Source organism: Onychostruthus taczanowskii, unplaced genomic scaffold (genome assembly GCF_017590055.1).
Source record: "Onychostruthus taczanowskii isolate IOZ18803 unplaced genomic scaffold, ASM1759005v1 scaffold87, whole genome shotgun sequence".
Lineage (NCBI taxonomy): Eukaryota > Metazoa > Chordata > Aves > Passeriformes > Passeridae > Onychostruthus > Onychostruthus taczanowskii.
The window spans coordinates 293176-315747 of record NW_024506662.1 but is presented as its reverse complement, the minus strand read 5'-3'; the positions used below and the strand labels follow the sequence as shown (position 1 = coordinate 315747).

Below are 22572 nucleotides of genomic sequence, written 5' to 3'. Positions count from 1 at the left end.
TTAACATGACAGTGCCATGCCCAGAGTTGCTTTCCTACTCGCAGTTGCAACATTTGACATCTGGTGTGCATTGTTTTCATAGTGCTGGTAAATTCTCCAGCTGGTAATCCTGATTGTGCTGACAGACACAGCTGCTTTTCTTGGATCACTTTTAAATTATGTTTTTGACCTTCACTGAAGAGTTAATCCCCCTCCCTTTCTTCCTTCTTTGAGTCTGTGGTCACAAATGCTTTCCAGAGAAAAACCACAAACGCTTTTGCTGCTGACTTCTATTGATCAAAAAAAGTCTTCTGTCATAAAAGCTGGAATTTCGTTCTGCTACAACTAGGACTAAGTTATAGATGGAAAACTGGGCTTGAAATAGAACACAATGTATTGCAAGTGAAAAAAAATTCTCTGTTCTTTAATAGAGTGACTGTTTTGCTACAGTTAATTTTGAGTGCTCGCCATGAAAGAATAATGGGATAAGAGTTCATAAAAGTATAAAATATCACTTGTTTATGAGAACCATAGCAAAATGATTAGGCAGCAGCTTGTAAGGAAACATTTGCTTTCCTGTTTTTCTAGGGTGGTAAAGACCTTCAGGTCTTTTATTTCTTTCATCAGTCTAGGACTAGTTCTTAAACTGAGGGGTTGTCACAGTGCCTGATTTTGAACTGGTTCAATTTTTTACTAGACTAATATTAGAGTCATATAAAGGGGTAGATACTAAAGAGAAAAGGAGCCTGCTTTACTGTCCTAGTGTGATTCTTTGGGCATGGGAGGTTAATGCCATTCATAATAGGAAGTAGCAAATGGTGCTTCTGAACACCAGGGGGAAACTGTGGAGGTACAGGATGTCTTCCTTTCTTTGTTACAAAGCAAACACAGGGTAGGTGCAGCTCACCTGCAGACTCTGGTGTGCTCAAGACATAGAGACAACCAATTATCTGTCAGCAGCTCCTTAGGAGAGGAGTGGGACAGGAAAGTGGAATCAGAGACTTGAAGTGGTTTGTACCCCGTGACCTGCTGGTTCTTCTGGCTTCTAGCAGCATGAGCTCTCCAAGCACTGGTTTGGAAGTACCTTGCACCAGGGGTTTGTTTGCTCCCAGTTTAGGCACGACTGGGCTCTGCAGCTGGCCACTCACCTTCAGATCAGACTGCCTGAGTGTTAGCTCCCCAGCACCAAATGGCTGAGCCTGCAAGAGCTGTGCACTAATACAGTGGTTTGATTTGAAGCATACTTTCTGGAAAGGTGTCTAAGTTTGCTGTTGTTGTTTTTGTAAAACCAGTTGCCTGGAAAAGTCACCATTTCTTGTTGGATTAAAGTGTTGAGTTGAATGTTGCTTTAATAAATCCTGCATAGCCTTGCCAGATGAACGAAGTTCACACCTTACTGCTGACGCAGTCACCTCTGTTTGTGTGTCCTATCAGCTCTTTCTGGATGCTGGAACTATTGCAGCTCCTCCACTGCTCCTAACTCTGGAAGTGTCTCCAGCACCTGCACAGTGGATGTCCCAGTGGCTTCCCTCAGATTCTTAGGCCACAAACAGCTAATCAAGGCAGATCTTAGCTGGTTCAACTGTGCTTTTCTTTTTTTCTTGTCATCCTTCTCAACACAAGCCTCAAAATCACTTGGTGTTGGTGTTTGTCACAAATTGCATGTGACAAATCTTTTCATCTCAACATTTTGGCTCTTTCCTATACTTGAACTACTGTGCACCAGCTGGTGCTGCACCTAACCCAGGCTGGTGCTTGGGAACCTCAGTTATCAGGAGCTTAAGTGGCAGACACACTCTGGTTCAGGAGTTGCTGGAGCCAAACCTTCCTGAGGCAATACTGTGACAGGTTGTTTCAGTATCAGCCCTGTTCTTTGGAAGGTGAATGGGATTTCCAAGATCTCTTGAAGCACAGGTCTTGTATCACCACCGCTGTGATGGTGGAGTTGTCACAGTAGCTGATGCTCAACTCCATCTATCCATTCCTGAGGCTGTTGGAATATTCTGGGCTGCAGCAGAGGTTTCTGGCTGCAGCTGTGAGAATACATAAGAGGAGATAGAAAATATTAGTTTGTGGATTCCCTCTGTATTCACACAGCTCCTTTTGTAGCAGTAACTGCTGCATCCACTAAGATTATGACTTCTAGAGTGAAGGACTGGGGGATTAAATAACTGCATGAACTGAGGAGATTTTTTTTTTTTGCTTATTGTATTGTTGACTCATGAATTACTTGATATGAATTTAAGCAATTATTTATTTATCCAGTCCAAATTTTCTTCTCTTTCTGAGGTACTAGTTGGTCTTCAGAATAACCTTCCAGATGCTTGGGGTTTTTTATGGATCCATAGCAGATCTAACAACTGTTCATAGCATCAGCTAAAAAGGTCACCCTGTTAACTGAGGCTCTGGCTTCTTTAACATTACTCTGGCAGGGCTCAGTTATCATTTCCTATTTTCCTGAACTGACTGGGTTATGTTCTGACAGCTTCTGCATATTTGTTGTCACCACTGGGGAAGTAGCTCTACTCTAAGATGTTGCTTCTTGCAGGTCTGTCCATACTGTCATGGATGATGGGCAATACTTAGGTCTTAACAGTTTATGTAGCATTTGGTAGAGCAATTTCAGAGTCAGTTTACACAAAGGGCTTGCAGACCTTCTGCCTTGTAATTTGGGGTGGGAAGAAATAATTCCTCAATTCACCCATAATGTGATTTTAGATTAAAATGAGGAATGGGAAGGAAGGGTGTTAATGGTTAGATTGCACAAGTTAATTGACTCTTCTTGTTTACAAAAACTTCATATCTTCTTGTTCCATATCTGCTTTCTCAATGGAGGGTGCTTCAAAGGAAAATAAATCCTTCAATCTCAAATGAGAGTGCAGTGTATGTCTGCAATGCGAGTTCTCATACCAGCGACATCTCTTGAAGGTTCTTGCTACGGGTAGGCAGCCTTTCCTTGATGTAGTGTTGTGTATCTGTGCAAAGTCAGACAGGAGCCCTTTTATCTCAGGCAGAGTCTGCAGGGTATTTATTTACTCAAACCCTGCAGTATTCTGTATGCAGAAAGTATAAGTGGCTGGGATACTTTTTCCTGAATCTGACCAGTGTCTTGTCATGGTGATTGAGAGTAGTTGCTGGTGGCTGATTTTTCTGCTTGAAGACAGGTAATTGCTCACTTTGTTTTCAACAGTATTTGAAGTCAGAGTCCTTTTTTTCCCAGTGCAAGATCCAGTCTCAATACTAGCAAAACACAGTTTTGGTAATTTATTTTGTGTAAGTATTTGAAATAATTTATCAGCTAGCTATGTTTCTTACCATTTATAAATCTGCTATATGATCTCTATAAATGTTGCAAACTTTGGCAATTACTGTAAATGTTGCAATATTTTTGAGTGGTAGTTCAGACTCATAGGTTTTAGTTCTTCTAACAGCTGGATGACTTAGACAGCAAATTTAAAAAGCCCAGTTGCAATATTGAATATAATCCAATTCAGTTGCCAGTTTAAATCTCTTTTTTGGCAGCTATTCAGTTACTATAACATGAACTGCTAAGCTCTATGTTATGACAGGTTTTAATAATGCAAAGCTGCATAAGCTGTTCTTTCCATTCCCAAATGAACCAAATTCCCATTGCTTTGCAAGACGTAGTGCAGCATTAGTGGGGAGTGTTGCATATTGCTGTGATTGCAGCAACTGCTGTCCACACCAAAAGTTGTGGTTGCAATGTTCATACAGAAACTTTTATCTTTGACAGTTAATTACATCTCCCAGTAGGAGCAAACATAAGCATGGTGGACAGGGAGACCATCTTCAGTCCACTTTTCCTGTGGAGGTGTAAGCTGTCATCATCAGATTTATTCACCTTTACTGACATTGTAAAATTCAGCAAAAGTTCTTCCCACTATGTTTGAAGTGATACATGTGACAAACACTGATTGTAGTGATTGTTGTTGGTTTTCTGAGGATGAGCTTCTGTATTTGACTTTGTGAGTGAAAGGTCTGTGAAAGCCCTTTGTCAGGAGAAGGGCAGTTTTCCAGTGCTCATTGGGTGAAGAAACACCTCTTAGAAGAATCCTAATTCTAATTTAAAAATTAGCGGAAAAATTTACTAAGCCTGTTTAGTGAGCAGAAATATGAAGTCAAATAATTCAGTCATTCATTTCAGACTACAGAGACAGTCTTTTAACTTCATGAGACAGGAGAAGTATGTGTCACTGTTCTACTTATTTTCTTTCATCTTCACACTTGTCTGGAGACTGGGGAATCAGTCAGAAATTTTCATTTGAAAACTACTCTTTGCATGTAATGGACCATCCAGTTCTCTCATAAAAATAAGGTTTTTCTACCTGTTGGAAATAACCTGCAGTGCTAAGATACCGGTTAAAATGTTTGGCTCATAGACCTTCATGGAAGTTAACTGGCTCTGATATGAGAAGTTAAGTTCACTTTTTGGGTTGGGTTCTTGCATAAAGCCAGTAGTTCTGGAACTCTCCCTGGATTTGGCTGTCAGAGTAGAGTAGGGAAGATGGGATTGTGTGTGCAGGTATGTAAATATAAATGCAATAACCTTAGCATCTGCAATTCAAAGTGATACAAATCGCATTTGAGGATTCATTACAGGGTTTTAGAATACCTCTACAAAACCCTGGGATGCTGAGCTGATGAGATGATTGGTTAGTATGTGTCTAATTGATTTAATTAGATATAGAAATAATTTATAGTAGTATAGCTGCCCACAGAATGAATTTGAGATTGGAAAACTGTTAACTTCCTAAGCAACCTATATGTAAAATTATTATTTTCAGTGCAGTGAGACCAGAAGTACCCCATTGCTCTGTCTTTCTGTTGTTTCCCAACAAGGACAATATTCTGGAGTCTCTCTATTTTTTCCCCATTTTATTTCTTTATTAAGGTTTCACCAAACAAGATGCACATGGCATTTTCCAATAACAGTAGTTGCTAGTATTTAGTGGGGCACCTTCTGCTGTACTACAGGTGTACATGCAAATCATGGTGGAGGACAGATTACCAGGAGACAGAGCAGCAGAGTTGCTGCCAGAATGGGCTCTTACTGCTTAGAAAATAAATACAGAATGTGTGGTCAGATGGTTCTGATGGTGGAAGTGTGTACCCAGCTAGAAGGCTCCAAATTTCTAAAGAATATGTGAGTTTGGTGGTACTCTCTTTCTCAGGGAGCAAAGCCGTAGAAAGCTATTTCCTTAAGGATATGGTATCTTCAGTCTTTCATTATATTTCATCTCTATAGTGTAATGAGTGGAAAAAGTTTGTTTTATAAATTATTCTGTCTAAAGCACATCCTGAGTGTGTAATAAGAGTGCTAAACACATGAAGTACTCCCTAGATTTGCTTAAGAACTGAATGTGCTGCCATCTGGTAGTTGTACTCTGTCCTCTTGGCAGCATTTGATTGATTTCAGCTTTCTCATGCAGCACTGTCTGTCTCTTGGCTGAAATTTTATATATTCATTTTACATTGTATTTATGCTTTTAATGAAAGAAAAATTCTCTAAGTTGTGACAAACTGATACTTTTATGTGAATAGAAGGAGGAGACTAGTTCTTTAAAAGAAAATGCTTTTCATATTCTTTGCTCTCAAGGTTGCTTCAGAATCCTTGTCTATGAGACATGAAGTAATATAAGTCAAAAAGATGAAACCATAGTAGCTGTATTCCATGTATTCCAGAAAGAGCTATTAGTTTTGTGAGCAGTAGGGAGCTTGGCAGTGTGCATCAAAAAGCACTGGGAGAGAGCAACATTCCAGTGTCTGCAGCACTGGGGCTGGGGAGATTGGTAGTTCCATGATGTTGGTTTGGTTAGGAGAGAAAGAGGGAAACACTGAGTGTTTGGATGTCAAGAACACAGAGCAAGAATCTGCATCAAAAGGTTGGTTGGCTCTTTTGGGCTTTTTAGAGGGGTAAGAAGCAAAAGATCAAATGTTTCTTCCAGCATTTACGTTTTTTCCTGTGGAACTGTGGACAAGGGGTTCCTTTTCTAAGCTGCAGCAACAATCTGTGGTGACTGACTGGTGTCCCAGATGTTGGTACCTCATCTCCTACTGGAACCTCACCAACCTTGCTTTTCTCTGGGAAGGCAAAGCAAATCAGAATATTCTTGGGACTGTAAAATGCCTATATATGAAGCTAAAGATGTGGATAACTCATCATTCTTAATCTACCATTCTTTGACATACACTTTCTTCAAAGAGAGGCTTCTGTGGAGTTGAGTGGAGGATTAATTCAGGAAAAATATTTATTTTCCTTTTTTTTGTGGTCCCAGGCACAATTTCTTCCAGGTGTGGGTTCATTCAACTTGTAAAGCTGACCGACTAATCGAGTTCAATTAAAACCTTTCCAGTGTTGTTCTTTATTTTTATGTTTCTAGCATCTAAACCTAATTGACTATACAATCTGGACTTAATGTAAAATACGATGTAGGGATATAAAAATGTAAGGAATTTACAAATAAGTTCTGTGGTTAATTTAAAAATATTCAGTGTTCTTTGATGTTTCTTTTTATTTACTGGAGTTTGTTCTTATGGTTAAGAACAAGTGAGGTATAAATGTAGGAATTCATTTGGGAGTTTTCTACAGTTGTCTTGACATGACAATGTTACCCTTTCAAATTATTTATTAAGTAACATCTTAAACATTATCATCTTAGATCTGTCTCATTTTTGTTCTACGCAATGCAGCCATTGGTGAAAGTAATAAAAAGTAGTCAGTATAAACCAGATCTGTATTTACTCCATCATAGAAAGCATGCAAATAAACAGGATGCCAGTAAAGGCTTTAAGAAATGCTTTGTTATATGTGGTTTCAGTGTTTCTGTAAATGGAAATCTTCACATGCTGGTGTATAGTGGTTTGGGGTCTTGTGTATGGAGAATGTGTTCCTCCTGACATAGGAAATGAGGTTTTCTATAGGAAATGTGTTTTGGGTGGCTATTTAATCATAGATACTTGCTAATGTATTAATTGATAGTGGCTACCTGCTTATCCCCTCTTGTACATTTTCCTCCCCTTGCTCAAAAACTTATTAGGATTATCTCACTGGTTTGCTCTGATTGCAGTACCTTGCTGAGCAACAAGTGGCATTCTTCCTCTGAGGAAACAAATTTGCTACCATGCCCATCAAACAGTGCTGCTTTTATACTGTCATCCTTTTCATTTAGAAATTTTACAGGCCTGGGAAAATGTCATGGATCTGTCAGTCATAGAAGGAAAAATACCTTTCTTCCACTTGATTTTGTCCTTTTAAATTTTTTTACTCAAAAACTTATTAGGATTATCTCACTGGTTTGCTCTGATTGCAGTACCTTGCTGAGCAACAAGTGGCATTCTTCCTCTGAGGAAACAAATTTGCTACCATGCCCATCAAACAGTGCTGCTTTTATACCGTCATCCTTTTCATTTAGAAATTTTTACAGACCTGGGAAAATGTCATAGAATGACAAATACCTTTCTTCCACTTGATTTTGTTCCTTTTAATTTTTTTTTTTTAAATTTATGAAATGACATCTACAGAAAAATTATCAGTTACATTTTGAGGGAAACTGTAACAGATTTGAACAGATTATTTTCTTCTTGGAGTGGTAAATCACAGTTGTAACTGAAATTGTTCTGAAAGTAGGAACCTGTTCATATATCAAGTAGAAAAGCCAGAGATCAAAGTTTTAGCAATAAAATGAAGACATTGAAGTGTTTTAAATTTAATCTTATTCTGTGATTTAACAGAAAAGAAGGCCACCTAAGTGCAGGCAGCAGGATACCCCACCTTATCAAGAAAGGAATTAAAAGAAGCTGCTCAAGACACAAAATGTTTCTTCAATGTAGTGGACTGAGTTTAGAGTCTCAAATCACTTTCTGCTCAGTTGCAAATTTTTCTTACTGAACTTTTACATTTGTATTTTTTGTGACAACCCATTGTCTCATTGCAAGTTATGCATTTTGCAACTACTAAATCTTTTAAATGGACTAATGTATGTACAAACAAATGTGTGGTGGGCTGCACTTACAGAAAGCTGTAGTTTCTAAATGCCAGCAACATTATGTTGTGAGCTTTATACCATAGTAGGAATCATTTCTAGTTCCTAATTTAATAGAGCATGAACAGTTTCCACAGTGTAAACACATGTGCAAAGAGAATAAAAAGTCATTACTCTTAACAACAAGTTGAAGTCTTTTCATAAGCAGATGCTTTTGCCTGTTGTGAGCTTTATACCATAGTAGGAATCATTTCTAGTTCCTAATTTAATAGAGCATGAACAGTTTCCACAGTGTAAACACATGTGCAAATAGCATAAAAAGTCATTACTCTTAACAGCAAGTTGAAGTATCTTTTCATAAGCAGATGCTTTTGCGCATCAGTAATAAAACATACCCCAGTATATAAAGGATCATTAACAGATTTTTAGGGTCACTGAATTACAATTCAGTTATAAACTGGAGTTTTGTGTACACAGACAAATGTACCCACTTCCTGGCTGAAATATTCCATTGCCTTCTCAAAGGTTTTTAAAATTTTCTGTGGAAAAGATGCCTATTGGCAGAAACACAATTGGTTTTTGGGTTGATTTATTTGGTAGCTGGCAACAGAAAGTCTTTGGAGTTTTTTAGGTGGATGTGCAGGTATTTTTTGCAGAGAAGTTTCTTAGTTGCATCCTGGCCATTGCAGTTGCCTTATCCTCTGAAGTGTTAGTTTGTCAAGTATTTAATTCTGTCTGAGGTTTCTCAAAGGTGTATTTCTGTATGCAGTAGTAAAAACTTCTGAATGGCCCTAAGAACCAGACCTATAAACCATGAAATGCCAGAAGTATTTTCTTTTGTCTTCACTCTGGATATTTCTTTCTACTTTCAGTTGGTTGATTCATCCAATTTGCCTTTTCTATGCATCTGTCATGGTCTTTCTCTTCATGTGTTAAACATTAATGCAAACAAAATAGAAAAAGAATCTCAGTTGCTTTTCAAGTTGCTTTGTAGTTTGTCCTCAGACTTCAGTGAGGGAACAGCTTAATTGTTCAGTACTTACAACTTACTTTGTCCTGCATAATTTTGCCTTTTCTCAGTCCGTAATATTCTCTTGACTTTTCCACAGACTCACATTTCAAGACTTCCTCCTGGAGCTGTGGCAGGACAGTCCGTGGCAATAGAAGGAGGAGTTTGCAGGCTGGAGAGTCCAGAAAGCAGCTGATTCTTTACTTCATTGCAGAGAATGTGAATGACTCTTTGTACAATAAGTTTTTTTTTGTGTTTTAACAGACGTTGGAAATTCTGCTTTTGTTTTATACTCCGTATTGCAACCATGTGCACCACAACTTGAGACAAGTGCTGCTGTAGTTTATGTTCTCACTCTGTGAATGGGGGCTGTGTGCATGTTCATTTTGTCCCACAAATAAAATAGGAACACTCCCCAGTTGTGCAAAGATCATGTATAATTAATTATTGCATTTTCATTTTTCTGTGTTGAAAGATAACCAAAAGTTAAGAAAAAATAATTTAAATATACGGTCACAATTGTCATTCATATTCTAAATTTAAAAGTAACAGGCCTTTGAAGTGGCTTTATAATTATGCAAAAAATTATTATGGTTTCTAAGTTTCTTAGTGGTTTAAGGAAATCCAGAGGTGATTTAAACATGAGTTGTTTTTTTCCTCTCCAGTAAGGAGGATTTTTTGTTGTTCAAAGAATGGTTTCAGTGAAACAAACTAGAGCAAAATGAAGGCTCAAATTGTTTTTGAATAGTCTTATAGGTCATATCTGTGTTCCCAAACCAAGATGTTAATAGCTCCAAGCTGTATGTATTGCAAAAAGCTATATGAAGATAATGTATCGTTGCGCAGTCTTTATGTATAATGGAATATTACAGTGTAAATAAGAAAACAAAGTTTATGGAAAGATTCGATATTATTCTTCACTTCTGCTTTAAATCTATTTTTAAGAGAGGTACAGAAATGAACATATTACTGGATGGGAAGTGCAATGTGTATCAAGTGGCTGGTGGGAGGTCTGATACTGAGCTTTCGTGTTGGTAAAGCAACTTCCTCATGTCCAGCCGCAGCATGGGTATTTATATAACTGTGTGTAATATGTATGTACTGTGCATAACTTTACTGTAACTCTTTTGATACCTTGAACAAACCTGCAGTGTAAAACAATGTAATCCTTGTCTGCCTCGTGAAGCATTGGCAGCTGAACTGTCATTTGTCACCAGTTTGGCTATGTGAGCCAGGTTGCCCAAGTCCTAAAAGCGAGTTCTGACGTAAAACCTTCCACTCAGTCCTTTTTCCTTTCACAGCACTGGCAGCAATAGAAGACTTTTGTAATTGATTAATTGTCCTGATAAGTATGCCAAAGAGAAACTAAAATAGTTCATCCTTTTCCCTGGTGGATATTTGATAATTCTGTTTTCAGAAATAGTGGATGAATAGATATTCAGACTGTATTCGCTTAATCAGGCATTGTACTTGCCTGTTTTGTAATATTGTGCCTGCCTATAACAGACATACTTGACTGATGAAATGGTTATATTGATTGTAGTACCAATCTTTCATGGAAAAGAATAAAAATTTTTTAATGGCCTGAGTTAATTTTCACTATTATACTACAGCATACATTGAGATGCTGTCATCTGTGTATGGTTTTTTAATTGTGACCTCAATGTAGCCCTGTAGTTGAAGATATTTCAGTACAGTTCTGTAAATAATATAAACCAGCAGATTTCCAGATTGCACAACAACAACGTGGAATGTGCCTGTCTTGAAATAGTTTGTGCTGAAATACAATGCTTGAGGTTGGATCCTCAGTGGTGTACTCATGGTTTGAAGAAGTGAAGGACTCTTCACTGTGTAGTGAGTGAAAAATTGAAGATCATGTATATGGGTTTGTACATAGCCAAATTTTAAAATGGCCTTTATGTTAGAAAAGCTAAAGGAACAGTGTTAGCCTGCTTTTGTTCTAAAAGTGCTTTTCTGTACTGACATCATATAGAAATTTTGGCATAAATTCGCTCTTTCTTGCCATAAGCTTGTAAAATATAAATTCATAAATGCTTTCTTCCCCTTACTTGCTTAATCTCTCCTTTTGGAGGCTTGGATTCTAGCATAGGATTTTTGTGGTTTGTTTTTACTTTATTTTTGTATCTGTACAATACTCCAATCAATTTTTTTTTCTTCTTTTTGGTGCAGAGTTTTCTACCTAAGGTACATATGAGAAGAAAACCATCTTAGCATGTATGAATTTTGGTATCAGTAATTATGAAGATTGGCAGGAGTAGAATTTGCTATCAAACTCCCACTTAAACCAATGAAATATCTTACACGACTTTAATGATGCATCTAATTGTGCTGCTAGTTCTATTTTGAGCTTAAAAAAGAGGCTTATGAAATATAAATGGTGAGGAGGGACACTGCAATGACATGTTCTGTAAGCCCTGTGTGTGATGAGTGACCATTGCCACTGGCATAAGCAGATAGAGCCCAAGAGGAAATTACACAGTGGACAGCAATAGCTGCTGAAATTATAAAGGAAGGGTGAGCAAGTGAAATACATAGAAATAAAATTTGAATGCTGTTGATTTTATACCCAAAGACACAATTACGTGTCCTAAAGGATCAGCAGACAGGTTGGTACCAGAGTAGTCCTGTTCAGTCTTTAGCCATAATAAATTTTCTTGCTTAAAGTTTCTAATAGGCTAAGCCAAACCTGACACATAACCCATTTTTGTCTTTGCTCCTGTGCCTTAACAGCATAAGCCTGCAATGAGTGATTTCAAAGGGCTCCAACTGAGCAAGTTATGGAAGACAGGCTTGTTACACTAAAAAAACTTAAGAGGTGATTTGAATTCCAGTTGTGGGATTTTTTTTGTTGGTTGGTTGGTTGGGATTTTTAGGTAAAAATCCTTTACAGTTCTGTACAAATGAAGACTATGATTTTCTGCTGGTAAATTAACCTCTGGAAATGCTGTGACTTATGAGAGATTTGACTGAGGTGGAGGATGAGAGGACTTTGTTTAAAGGAGCTGCAGCCATTCACCTGTGAAGGACAATACAGAGGGTGCTGTGAAAAGAAGGAAGCCTAAAAGAAAACAAAGCTGGTAATAAATCTTGGGTTCCTAGCAAGGTTGGGGTAACTGCTGTTGTTAGTTAAAATGTGAATTAAAAGCAGAATATAGAAAAAATAGACAAAGGAATTGGTGGTTATGGCATTACAGGTGCAATATTTCACAGTGGCACATGGTAATTGTGCAGCTGGACAGTCTTTGTAACCCAGTTTTGAGCAGGATGATGCAGGATGGAACTCTCAGGTGTGTTATGAGACTTTAACATGCTTGTTAAAGTGAAGGCTTGCAATTTAATGATTGCTTTTTCTTCCAGTTGTTATGTGAGTTGTTTACTTTGAGTTAGTGAGCTATATCAAGAGTTCTGTCATGCAGTGGTAGCAGGATTGATCTGTTGAAAGACACTGGCCAGTTTTTACAGCATTGTGTGTGCAAATAACTGAGCACCATCTCCTCAGTTTTCATAGCGTTGTGTGTGCAAAAAACTGAGCACCATCTCAGTTTTTGTAGTGTTGTGTGTGCAAATAGCTGATACCATCTCCTCAGTTTTTGTAGTGTTGTGTGTGCAAATAGCTGATCACCATCTCCTCATTCTCAGAAGGTTTGCCACTCTAACAGAATTGGGACCAGTGTAATTCTGGGTGGCTGACATCCCATCCTCTTACTAGAGAGTCACTTTTTCATATTAAAATATGACTTAGGCAAAGAACCTGGTTTTCAGGTCAGCTTGGTTGACAGGAGAAGGTTCAGGAGAGAATTGAAGAGTTGAAGGGAAAGTTTGTACTGTAGTTGGGTAGGGAAATAAACGCTCTTGTTAGCAGAGTATACAGAATAAATTTTCCAGCAGGGGAGAGCAGAAATAAATGGAAAGTGGTACAGGGAAAACAAAATTATTTTGAAGGAAAAAAAAATAAGAGACAGTAACCAAAAAACCTGGATTTTCAAAGAATTGATATATCCTTCACATGCTATTAGGGCTCATCTTCCAAGGGATATTTGAAGAGACAAAGTATGAACTGCTCCCTTACACTTGGCTTTCATGTGAAAGATTTGTTTTGGTTTACAGCAAAGTGAAGACAAAGACAATTTCTGTGGCTTTTAGCCTCCATGTAGTGTCACCAGAGGTTTTGTAGATTCCCTGCAGGAGGGTTGGGAAAGGGCCACTGCCTCATACCAGAGGCCACGTCTGCCAAGAAATGCTGAGAACCTGTAACTTGCAGGAAATTGTGTTGAGATTTTATATGGCAGCTTGTGGCAAAGGACTCAAGTAGTGAGTCTAAGGGCAGCTTTCCTGATTAATAAAACTTACCTCTTTTATTTTTGCTCTTTTTTTTTTACAGGAAAACCTGTGGGAGCTTTTGCTACTGTAAGAGCCCCCTGCTTGATTATTCACTCTGTTGGGAGATAAGACAGAGATAAGGAGGACTTGTACACTGACTTTTATTGTTTTAGATTTTACAGTGACACAGATTAGATTGTACACATTCCACATAACCTGGGGCTTAAATCCCCGTAAAGACCATTAGCATCACTTGACAGGGATTTAAACACAACAGATGTGCCTTGTTACCCACTCCTGTATGCCTAATGAAGCAAATAAAGTGTGTTAGCATGAGCAGCAGGTAAGGTGGGACCTGCTTTCCCTTGGCCTTGTGCCTGAACCATCCTACCCTCCCTTATCTCTGAGGTCTCAGTGATAATGTTGTATTGCTGCAAATAGGGATAGAGACCAGCTAAACTCATCTTTCTGAAACAAAAAGCCTTTCAAAGTGAAATGCCCTTTTCAGAAAGTGTCACTTTGGAGCTCAGCCGTCAGCTTTAGTGGAGCCAGGATGTCATCCTTGAAGGTATTTATCTTAGAGGACTCAAACTTTATGAGTCCCTTAATGCCAATACTGAAGGCTTCAGAAATGAGGTTGTGTGAGTTGTTTTGATGACTCATTTTTTGGATTATCTGGGAATATCTATTGGGTGTGTAGGGCTCCAGCAAGCCAAATGGAAGAACCAAACCACAGGCTCCTCTGGGCAAATAATCTGCTGTAGCCAAGCAATGACTGTGCTAAAAGGAGCTAAAGGGCTCCCAGCACTGTTTCCTGATTTACAAGTTTTCCTAAAGATGATAATTTCTGCAGCCCTGGTTTCACTTCAGGCACATGTGTGTGAATGGTATCAACAACAACCCGACAGAGCCCAACCTTAGGCAAGGATTCCCATGGTACAACTCACCTGTGGCAAACCACTGTGTCCCAGATAAGTATGATAAGCCATGAAACCAGCCTGGATTGTAACATCTTCTGTATGTACTGGACCTGTGATCCTACTGAACATAGATTTTAGAATTTTTTCCTTAAAATGTGAGTTGTGACTGATAATAGCCCCACAATGCAATTCTGTGTTGGAAATCTCCTGGCCCTGCTCCCTGTCACCTTGAGATTTGGTTTAAAGTTGGCATCAAATTGTCCATACTTGAAAATACTGTGCTTTTTGCAGCTAGGAGTAAATTCTTTTGTCTCTGGTATTCTGCAGTAGACAGGTGTAAAGGCCCTGGCTGTGAGCAGCAGCATGGATAGCAAGGAGTGAGAAAATAATGAGAGAAACAGCCCCACAAGCCCTTCTTGCAGGAGAGGGTGCAGGATTTATGGATGAAGGAGTAACATTGAGCCTGAGAAAGACAATATGGGGGAAGGTGGTATTTTAATTTGTCTCTTTATCTATTGCTATGCAAACCTGTTTTAATTAGCCATGCATTGATTTCCCCTAGATGAGTTTGTTTTTCCCATGATGGCACCAATATCAATTATATCTGCAGCCATGATTCTCTTCAGGATTATATCCAAAGAGTAAAATTTTGCAGGAAATATTCTTCTGGCAGGTTAATTTTTGCTTGGGCCAGAGGGCTGATGTTTTTGGGCTCTGCAGCTACATGACTGTGTAAAGGAAACACAGGAATGCATGGCTGGAAGAGTGATGGGAAAGACAAAAAGACTTGCCTTTTGCTGATGTTAATTAAATTGGGTATAAAATGGAACTGCTCCCATCATCCCACTCACTGTGATTCTTCTTTGTGTTGGATGTTGCTCTTACTGCTTCCAGTCCATCCCTGAAAGTAACTGCTACAGTGCATCATGGATCATGTTGGGAAAATATTGCCATGTTTATAAAACAGAATTTGTGGCTGATTTTATGGGAATCAATCCTAGTGAAGTACAATTCTTGATCCAATGAAGAAACAGTTTTTAAAATTGAACTCCTCTGGGGAGATAAGAACAGGCTGAGGCTTGAGGTAGTTAATGATCAGTTGTGTCATGATGGCCTTTGAAATGAATTGTGTGTCTGTGGAGGGGAGGGATATTGTTTCAAACCCCATTTTATTGTATCAACATGTCACCTAATGTCCACGAAAGAAAATTTATCCAACCAAAAGACAATGCCATGGCACAGCAGAGAATGCTGTATGATGGATGATTTGCAATCTGTTGCAATTAGATGACTGCAATTCCATTAATTCCTCAGGAAAAAGGCTTAATGCATAGAAAAAAACTTATTTTGAGTATTCTATTTGCACATCAAAAGAATAGTTATTCCCAGATAAGTTTCAAGAATCTTGACCAGCATTAGAGAGGTACCTGAATTAGGAAAGAACTCAAAAATAAGGAAACACCCAACTAAAAATGATGAACAGAAACCAGGCAAAGAGTTCACTGTTAATACACAAGGGGCACAAGGCAAATGAATTACTCTGTTCTCCAAAGTGTGACAGACAGAGTTTTAAGTTCAGGTATGAGGTAATGCTGTTTTCTTCTTTTGGTACTTTTCTATGTTACTTGTTTTCAATTTTGAAATTAAGATGCCTTTGCTTTTGCCTTGCTAAAGCATTTTCACTTTAGGTATCTCTAAAGTCATGCAAATTAATTTAAAACAAAGATGCTGTGCCTTCTGTGGGGATGCCAAGCCCAGGTCGGGTAGTCAATAGGAACTAACCCTGCAGAGAATGGCACCCAAATGCATTCAGGTGCCTGAAGAAATGGGTAGGCTTTCAACACTCCGCTGTGCTTTGTCTTCAAACTAGTTCAAATTCCAACCCTTAATCCATTTCACTGCAGAAGAAGGAGCCCATGTTAGGTGGTCTCACGAATGGCACACACAAAGTGGTAAAAGCCTTCCTTATACCCCTCCTGGAGAGGGGATGAAGAAAACAAGACCTGTTGATTCTGTTTTCCTCCCAAACTGAGTTGTACCTCTCACCTTGCCCGCGCCCTGCCCCGAGGACATGTCACAATGTGTTCAGGATGCTGCCTGAATGCCACGCTTTGGTGATTTGATCCCAGGGTGCTGGGAGTACTGAAGCCTGTAGCCATCACTCTGATTTTGTTGTTCCTTCTGCATCACTGCCAAGAATCAGCAGAATAATTTGGCTGGGAAAACGCTTGAAGTTTCCACTTTAAAAAATCAGAGACTCCAAAAACTATATTTTAACGGGTTTTTTGGTAATAATGGTGGCCAGGCTGGCTAGTCAGAGTGATTAACTATTCATTTGGAAATCCTGGGTGCAGGTTCTTCCGGGCCAGTGGTCTCCTGAATTGTATGTGCATGTGTTGTCTTTATTCATGTCCACTTTATGTCCTGTTCTCTCCACTCTTTCCATCTTCATTTTTCTCTTTCTCCAGCACCATCACTTGTTTCTCTTGAATACTGTTAACAGAGGGTCAATATTTAAATTTCCCCTGTGAAATGAATGTGTGTGGCTAGAATGAACAAGGAAATACATACAAGTTCCTGAATTGAAAGGAGACTGAGGAGTCCCTCGAGGATCCGTGCCCAAAAATGCCTTTGTACAAGATTTTTTTCCCAGTTAGGGCTAAAATGTAGGTTGCTGTGAGCTCTGTTGGCTTCCACAAATGTGGAAGTAACCAGGCATTGTTTGATCCAGTGATTACAGAACAGCTCCATTCACAAATGAGGACCTTTTAAGCTGGTACAAAAGTTTTGAATTTTTATTTTTATTTATTTTCACCAGTTTCTTTGCCTATTTAATTTCTAGATTTTTCCCTTCTCAGATTTTTCACAACTGGTAAAAATCACCTGTACAGTAATGTATTGCCAGTCTTACACTGAATGTTACCTGTAGAAGGCACTGCATCCCTGCTGGCAACAGGGGAGCTGGTGGAGGGGGCAAAGGAGTTCATCCCTGCTTTTTGTACTTTCTGGTGACTTTATTTTTTTCTGTCCTGAGAATTCTCCATTAAAGATGTTGCTTCATGCAGTCCTTTTGCAAGGACCAACATGATGTTCTTGTAATTTTGCCATGAAAAAATCCTCTATTCATGACATAAAAGTAGATACAATGACTTTTTTGAACAGGGCTTGTAAGAGAAAGACCACATAAGCTTTTGCTTCTTCTTTGCTGAAACCTTTCATGTGGCTGGAAAGAAGATATAATCCCTTTTCCCTTCCTGCTAACTAATTCTCCTTACCTGAAAATACCAAAAAAGGAAAAATTCTTTCAAAGGAGAGCTGACATCTCCTCTGCGTCTTAAATATTCTAATTATTTCTATCTCCATGCAGATAGGCTGCAAGACCTTGTTCTTGTTAGTCATGTTCCAGTGAGGATACCAAGTACATTTTGTTTTAGTCCATCTTGTCAGGGAAAAAATTGCACTAACTTGACAGTGGACTTTTAAGTTTATAAGTTTAGCTAAACAAGATAAATTTATTTCTTGGTGAAACAATGCAGCTCTCAAATTCACTGTCTGTGCATACAAATCCAAAAAGGGTCACCTGCTGTCGACTCTTCCCTTTTTCTGCCCTCCTGATAGCCTGCTGCTCCTGCATCCCTGCTTTCCTAGCTGCTGGTGAGCTCTGGAGTCTTCATATGGTGCTTGTGGCCTCGGATTAGGCAAGAGGCCTTAGCTGAGAGCTTTGATCCATCTCCAAGGAGAGGATGGGTGGAAGCTCTGTGCCATGCCCTGGTGTCCAGGCATTGAAGTGTGGGATTAGGCTGGGGAAGGAAGAAGTCCTGCATGAGGTCCTGCATGATATATCCTTTTGATGTGAAGCTCTGGTGGGTGATGATGTGAGTTCAGCTCAGGACTTTGAGGCTCCAGCCTGTGCTGAAGGGCTGTGATGAGCCCTTCCTCTCTCCTGGGACAGAACATCCTCACATGAAGGGATGGAGAAATCCTGGGATTCCCCCATTCTGCGCTATAGCTTTGTTGACAGACCTATTTTTCACTCTAGCATAGTAAATAAAGCTTGTCTCCTGCTTGGAGATGATTCATCTCTCATTAGGCTTAATAATTGGAATTCCATGCTCGGCTGCTGCTTCCCCTGTGCTCTGCCAAAGTGAGCGGTCCCTGCTCTGTACAGCTCCATCTGTTGGCATTGCTTTGCCATATCAGAAAAAGGCTAAAATAATAATCCTTCTCCTCCTTCCCCTCCTTCAGTAAGAAGAGCTGCCTTTTTGCTGGGAATGTGAAGGAGATGATAGACAGGGGGCATGGGGCACCATTTGCTGGCATCTCAAACCAATGGGAAGAGTTCCTGCATCCTGGGCTCTCCTGCATCTTCAGCATCCCTCAAAATCGGGAGTGCCCAGTGCCTGCTGAGCATGCTGCAGATCTGGGCAGGGATGAGGTGCCCCCACACCATTTCCTTTGGTTTTCCAGCCCAAACTTGCCACACCAGGCAAGCAGGCTGCCTGCTAAGGGCTGACAGGGGCTGTGCTTGCTGGAAGCAGAGACAGTGGCGGTGGCTGGCGATGTGGAATGGCTGTGGGAGCTCTGAGTCCTGCCCATGCACACAGACAGCTGGAAGGGAGCTGCAGGAGCAGCTGTATCATAAAAGAGGCAGGAGCCATGGAAAGGATGGCTCCACTCCTCTGGGCAGCCTCCAGTGAGCAGCAGAGCCAGGAGCTGCTGAGCCCCGTGCCAGACCCTTGGGAACTCCCTGCTCACAGAGGGCTGTGCTCCAAAAGCAGGGGCCAAAGACCAAGCTGGTGTGGAGATGGCTGGGGAGGAAGCAGTGCTGCGGGTGATTTGGGGGTTGCACAAGGGATGGTGATCACTAGGGGTGAGGTATCGCAGGGCAGGGCACTCATATGGATGAAGGTTTGTGCTGAAACACTGGCACAGGTTGCCCAGACAGGTGGGCTCCCCATCCCTGGAAACATTCCTGGAGAGGCTGGATGGGGCTCTGAGCAGCCTGGTCTGGCTGACGATGTCCCTGCTCGTTGCAGGGGGTGTGGATCAGACCTTCCTGAAGGGTAATTGTAGTCAGGTGGGGTTGGTCTCTTTCTCCAGGCAGCAACTGACATGAGAGGACACAGTCTCAGGCTGCATCAAGGGAAATATAAGTTGGATATTAGGAAAAAGTTTTTCACGCAAAAGGTGATAAAGTTCTGGAATGATTTGCCCGGGGAGGTGGTGGAGTCACCATCCCTGGATGTGTTTAAAAAAAGACTGGATGTGGCACTGGATGCCGCGGTTTAGTTGAGGTGTTTAGGGAACAGCTTGGACTCGATGACCTTGAAGGTCGCTTCCAACCTTGTGACTCTGCGATTCTGACCTCTAAAGATCCCTTCCAAGCCAAGCCGTTCCCGATTCTCCCGTCGGGAGCGCGGCAGGTGTCAGGCTGCTGCTATGTCAGACCTGGCCACGGGAGGGTACCACAGGCAGGGACACGCTTCCAGCAGTGCCACTGGCACGCGTAGCCAGCAGCACCGCATCCTGCCGCTCCCTTCCCTCTCCTGCCCCTCCGCTGCGCGCTTGGGAGCCAAGGGGCGATGGGCAGAGCATCAGCCTGGTGGGGCTCCGCACAGGAATCCCTGGCTGAGCTTTCTCCCCCGGGCTGCTGGGAGTCTGCCGGTGAAGCCATCGAGCAGGTTTTGGGGGGCAAGGCAGGCGATGGGATTGCCTGGCACAGCGGCATTCCCACCCTGCCCTGGCTGGGAAGAACTGAGAAGAAGAACTGGGAGTAAAGCGGGCTGTGCAAAACCCGTGTTGCTCAGGGAGGTTGAAATTCGACACATCCTCCTTTCTGTTCTCAAGGACCTGGAGCCCAGTGCCGGGTGCCAGCACATCCAGTCATTCCCTGGTGGCTCCAACACGCCGGGCTCGGCTCTGCGGCTGGGCTTGAGCAGCTGCACCAGGCAGGAATGAGACTGGCATCAGCCAGGGCGGCTTCAGTGCCCCGAAATTGTCCAAAAGCAGGAGCAATTAAAAAAAAATGAAAGTTACAAACATGCTCACAAGCAAATATTTTTCCCTTGTATGGTTTACATGAGTTTCTGCTTTAAAAAGAAAAAAAAAAAATTATCTGCCTTCGTGGAAGTGTTGTCCTCTTCCAACTACTAGTAGTGTAGGTATGAACTTGCTTGACATCAAATACTGAATGTTTTCAATATTGATACCTCATATGGGGCAGGTCGTAAAATAAGATTGGGGTATTATTAATTTTATTATACATATTTTATATATATAACATGTATATTATATATATATTCTCTATATATTTTATCTAGACATTCATTTATCCTTTATTGATGCTTATTATTTGATTTTATAAGGATCTTCTTCTTCTTTAAGGTGCATTAGATGTTCAGAATATCAGAAATCAATATTCTTTATGGTGAGAATTAATATTCTGATTTTTTGATAGAGGCTTTTTTCCCTTCCATAAAAGGAGAAAGCAATCTACCAGCTAAATAAATGCAAATATTTTGTTTCTCATGGAATATGATTCAGCCTCATTTGTAAAGGAACCATTCCAGTTACACATATGAAAAATGATACTTAAAAGGCAAAATCAAACAGAACAGTGTAGCTTGTTTCTTTGTCTTCAGCTGTGATGGTCCTTCAGAGACTGAAGCCCGGCCTGAAGCTGACAAAACACGAGATAGATTGCTTCCATGGGTTTCAGTGGGAGTTTGGATTGGATGAGGTGAGGTTGCAAAACTATAAATGCCTCTCGGAAGGACATGAGTATAACTTAATTCAAGATGGAGAAAGTGGGATACGAACACTGCGGTGACTGCTTCAGTTTCCCAGATTTCCCTGCCTTGAAAAGGTGTTCTGCAGATTGGTGTTGAAGATGGCCACTCCCAGAGGACAGCGTGCCAGCAGGATTTGCAATTTCCCCACTATGGAGAAGAGCTCTGGGTGCTCCATTATCATAGAATCATGGAATGGTTTGGGTTGGAAGGGACCTTTAAAGGCCAGCTAGTCCAACCCCTGTGCAGTGAGTAGGAACATTTTCCACTACATCAGGTGCCTCAAAACCCCACCCAACCTGGCCTTAAATGTTTCCAGGGATGGAGCATCCACAGCTTCTCTGGGCACCTTATGCCTGTGTTTCACCATCCTCATTGTAAAAAATTTCTTCCTAATACCTGCTCTAAATCAATCCTCCTTCAGTTTAAAACATACACTGTCCTATTGCAACAGGACCTGCTACAAAATTTATCCCCATCTTTTTTAAAAGCCCCCTTTATGTACTGGAAGGGACTTGAAGCTTTCCCTGGAGCCTCCTCTTCTCCAGGCTGAACAAGCCCACCTCTCTCAGCTTGTTTTCACAGCACAAGTGCCCAGCCCTCTCTCTGGTTATCTGCAAGGCCCCCACTGGATCTGCTCCAACAAGTCCATGTCCTTCCTGCGCTGAGGATCCCAGGCTTGGATGCAGCACCCCAGGTAGGGTCTCACCAGAGAAGAGTAGAGGGCAGAATCACCTCCCCTGACCTGCTGCCCATGCTGCTGCCCTCTGGCATGATCCGAGTTTCCCTGGATGGAGCGCAGGTTCTGCCATCCTGGGAAGAGCAGCAGCCTCAGCAGAAATCCCCACGGTGTTCCAGGCACTGGAATGCAGCACACACAAGGCTCCACGTGCAGGCAGGAACCCACCTGCAGGCCCAGCACCCTGCTGGCCATGGAGCTGAGAGCTCAGAGAAGAGCAGTACTATCGATCCTGTGTGCTCCCAGTGTAGGGAATGATGTGCTCTGTCTCTGTGACTCAGGAGGCTGAACAATTGCTTTATCAAGCTATACTATATTACACTAATACTATACTAAATTACATACTGAAGAGATACTATACAACAAAGATACTAAAGAATACCAAAGAATACTAAAGAATACTAAAGAAAAGCCCGTGACTGTCTGAGACAGTCAGGACACATCTTTGACCCAACTGGCCAAGGACACAAAACAACCTTCACCAGTGTCCAATAACCAAATCACTCTCAGTAAACAATCTCCATTTCCACATGTGCAAAACAACAGGAGCAGTGAAGAGAGATAAGAATTGTTTTCTCTTCTTCTCTCTGAGCCTCTCACTGCCTTCTCCAGGAAAAATCCTGGGAGAGACAATTATGTCTCCCTCTCTGTTCAGAGAATGTGAATACCACACAGTGCCCCTTCCCTGGCAGGTGGGAGGTCCATCCACTGAGATCCAGCAATGTCTGACAGAGAAAGTCAACCAGAGGTTACCTGGGTGCCCCAAGGAAAACCCCCTGGATTTCTCATATGC

General features: G+C 41.0%; 1 protein-coding gene across 3 annotated transcripts in view; it reads left to right on the top strand.

The window, feature by feature from the left end:
* TASP1 (taspase 1) overlaps positions 1-10655 on the top strand; it is a 77142-nt gene extending 66487 nt beyond the window's left edge. For all 3 annotated transcript variants that reach the window (XM_041425159.1, XM_041425156.1, XM_041425157.1), the window contains exon 14: positions 9092-10655. In XM_041425159.1, the coding sequence (XP_041281093.1) occupies positions 9092-9187 (96 nt within the window). In that variant the 3' untranslated portion in view covers positions 9188-10655. The remainder of the gene's footprint in view (positions 1-9091) is intronic.
* The last annotated feature ends 11917 nt before the right edge of the window (positions 10656-22572 follow it).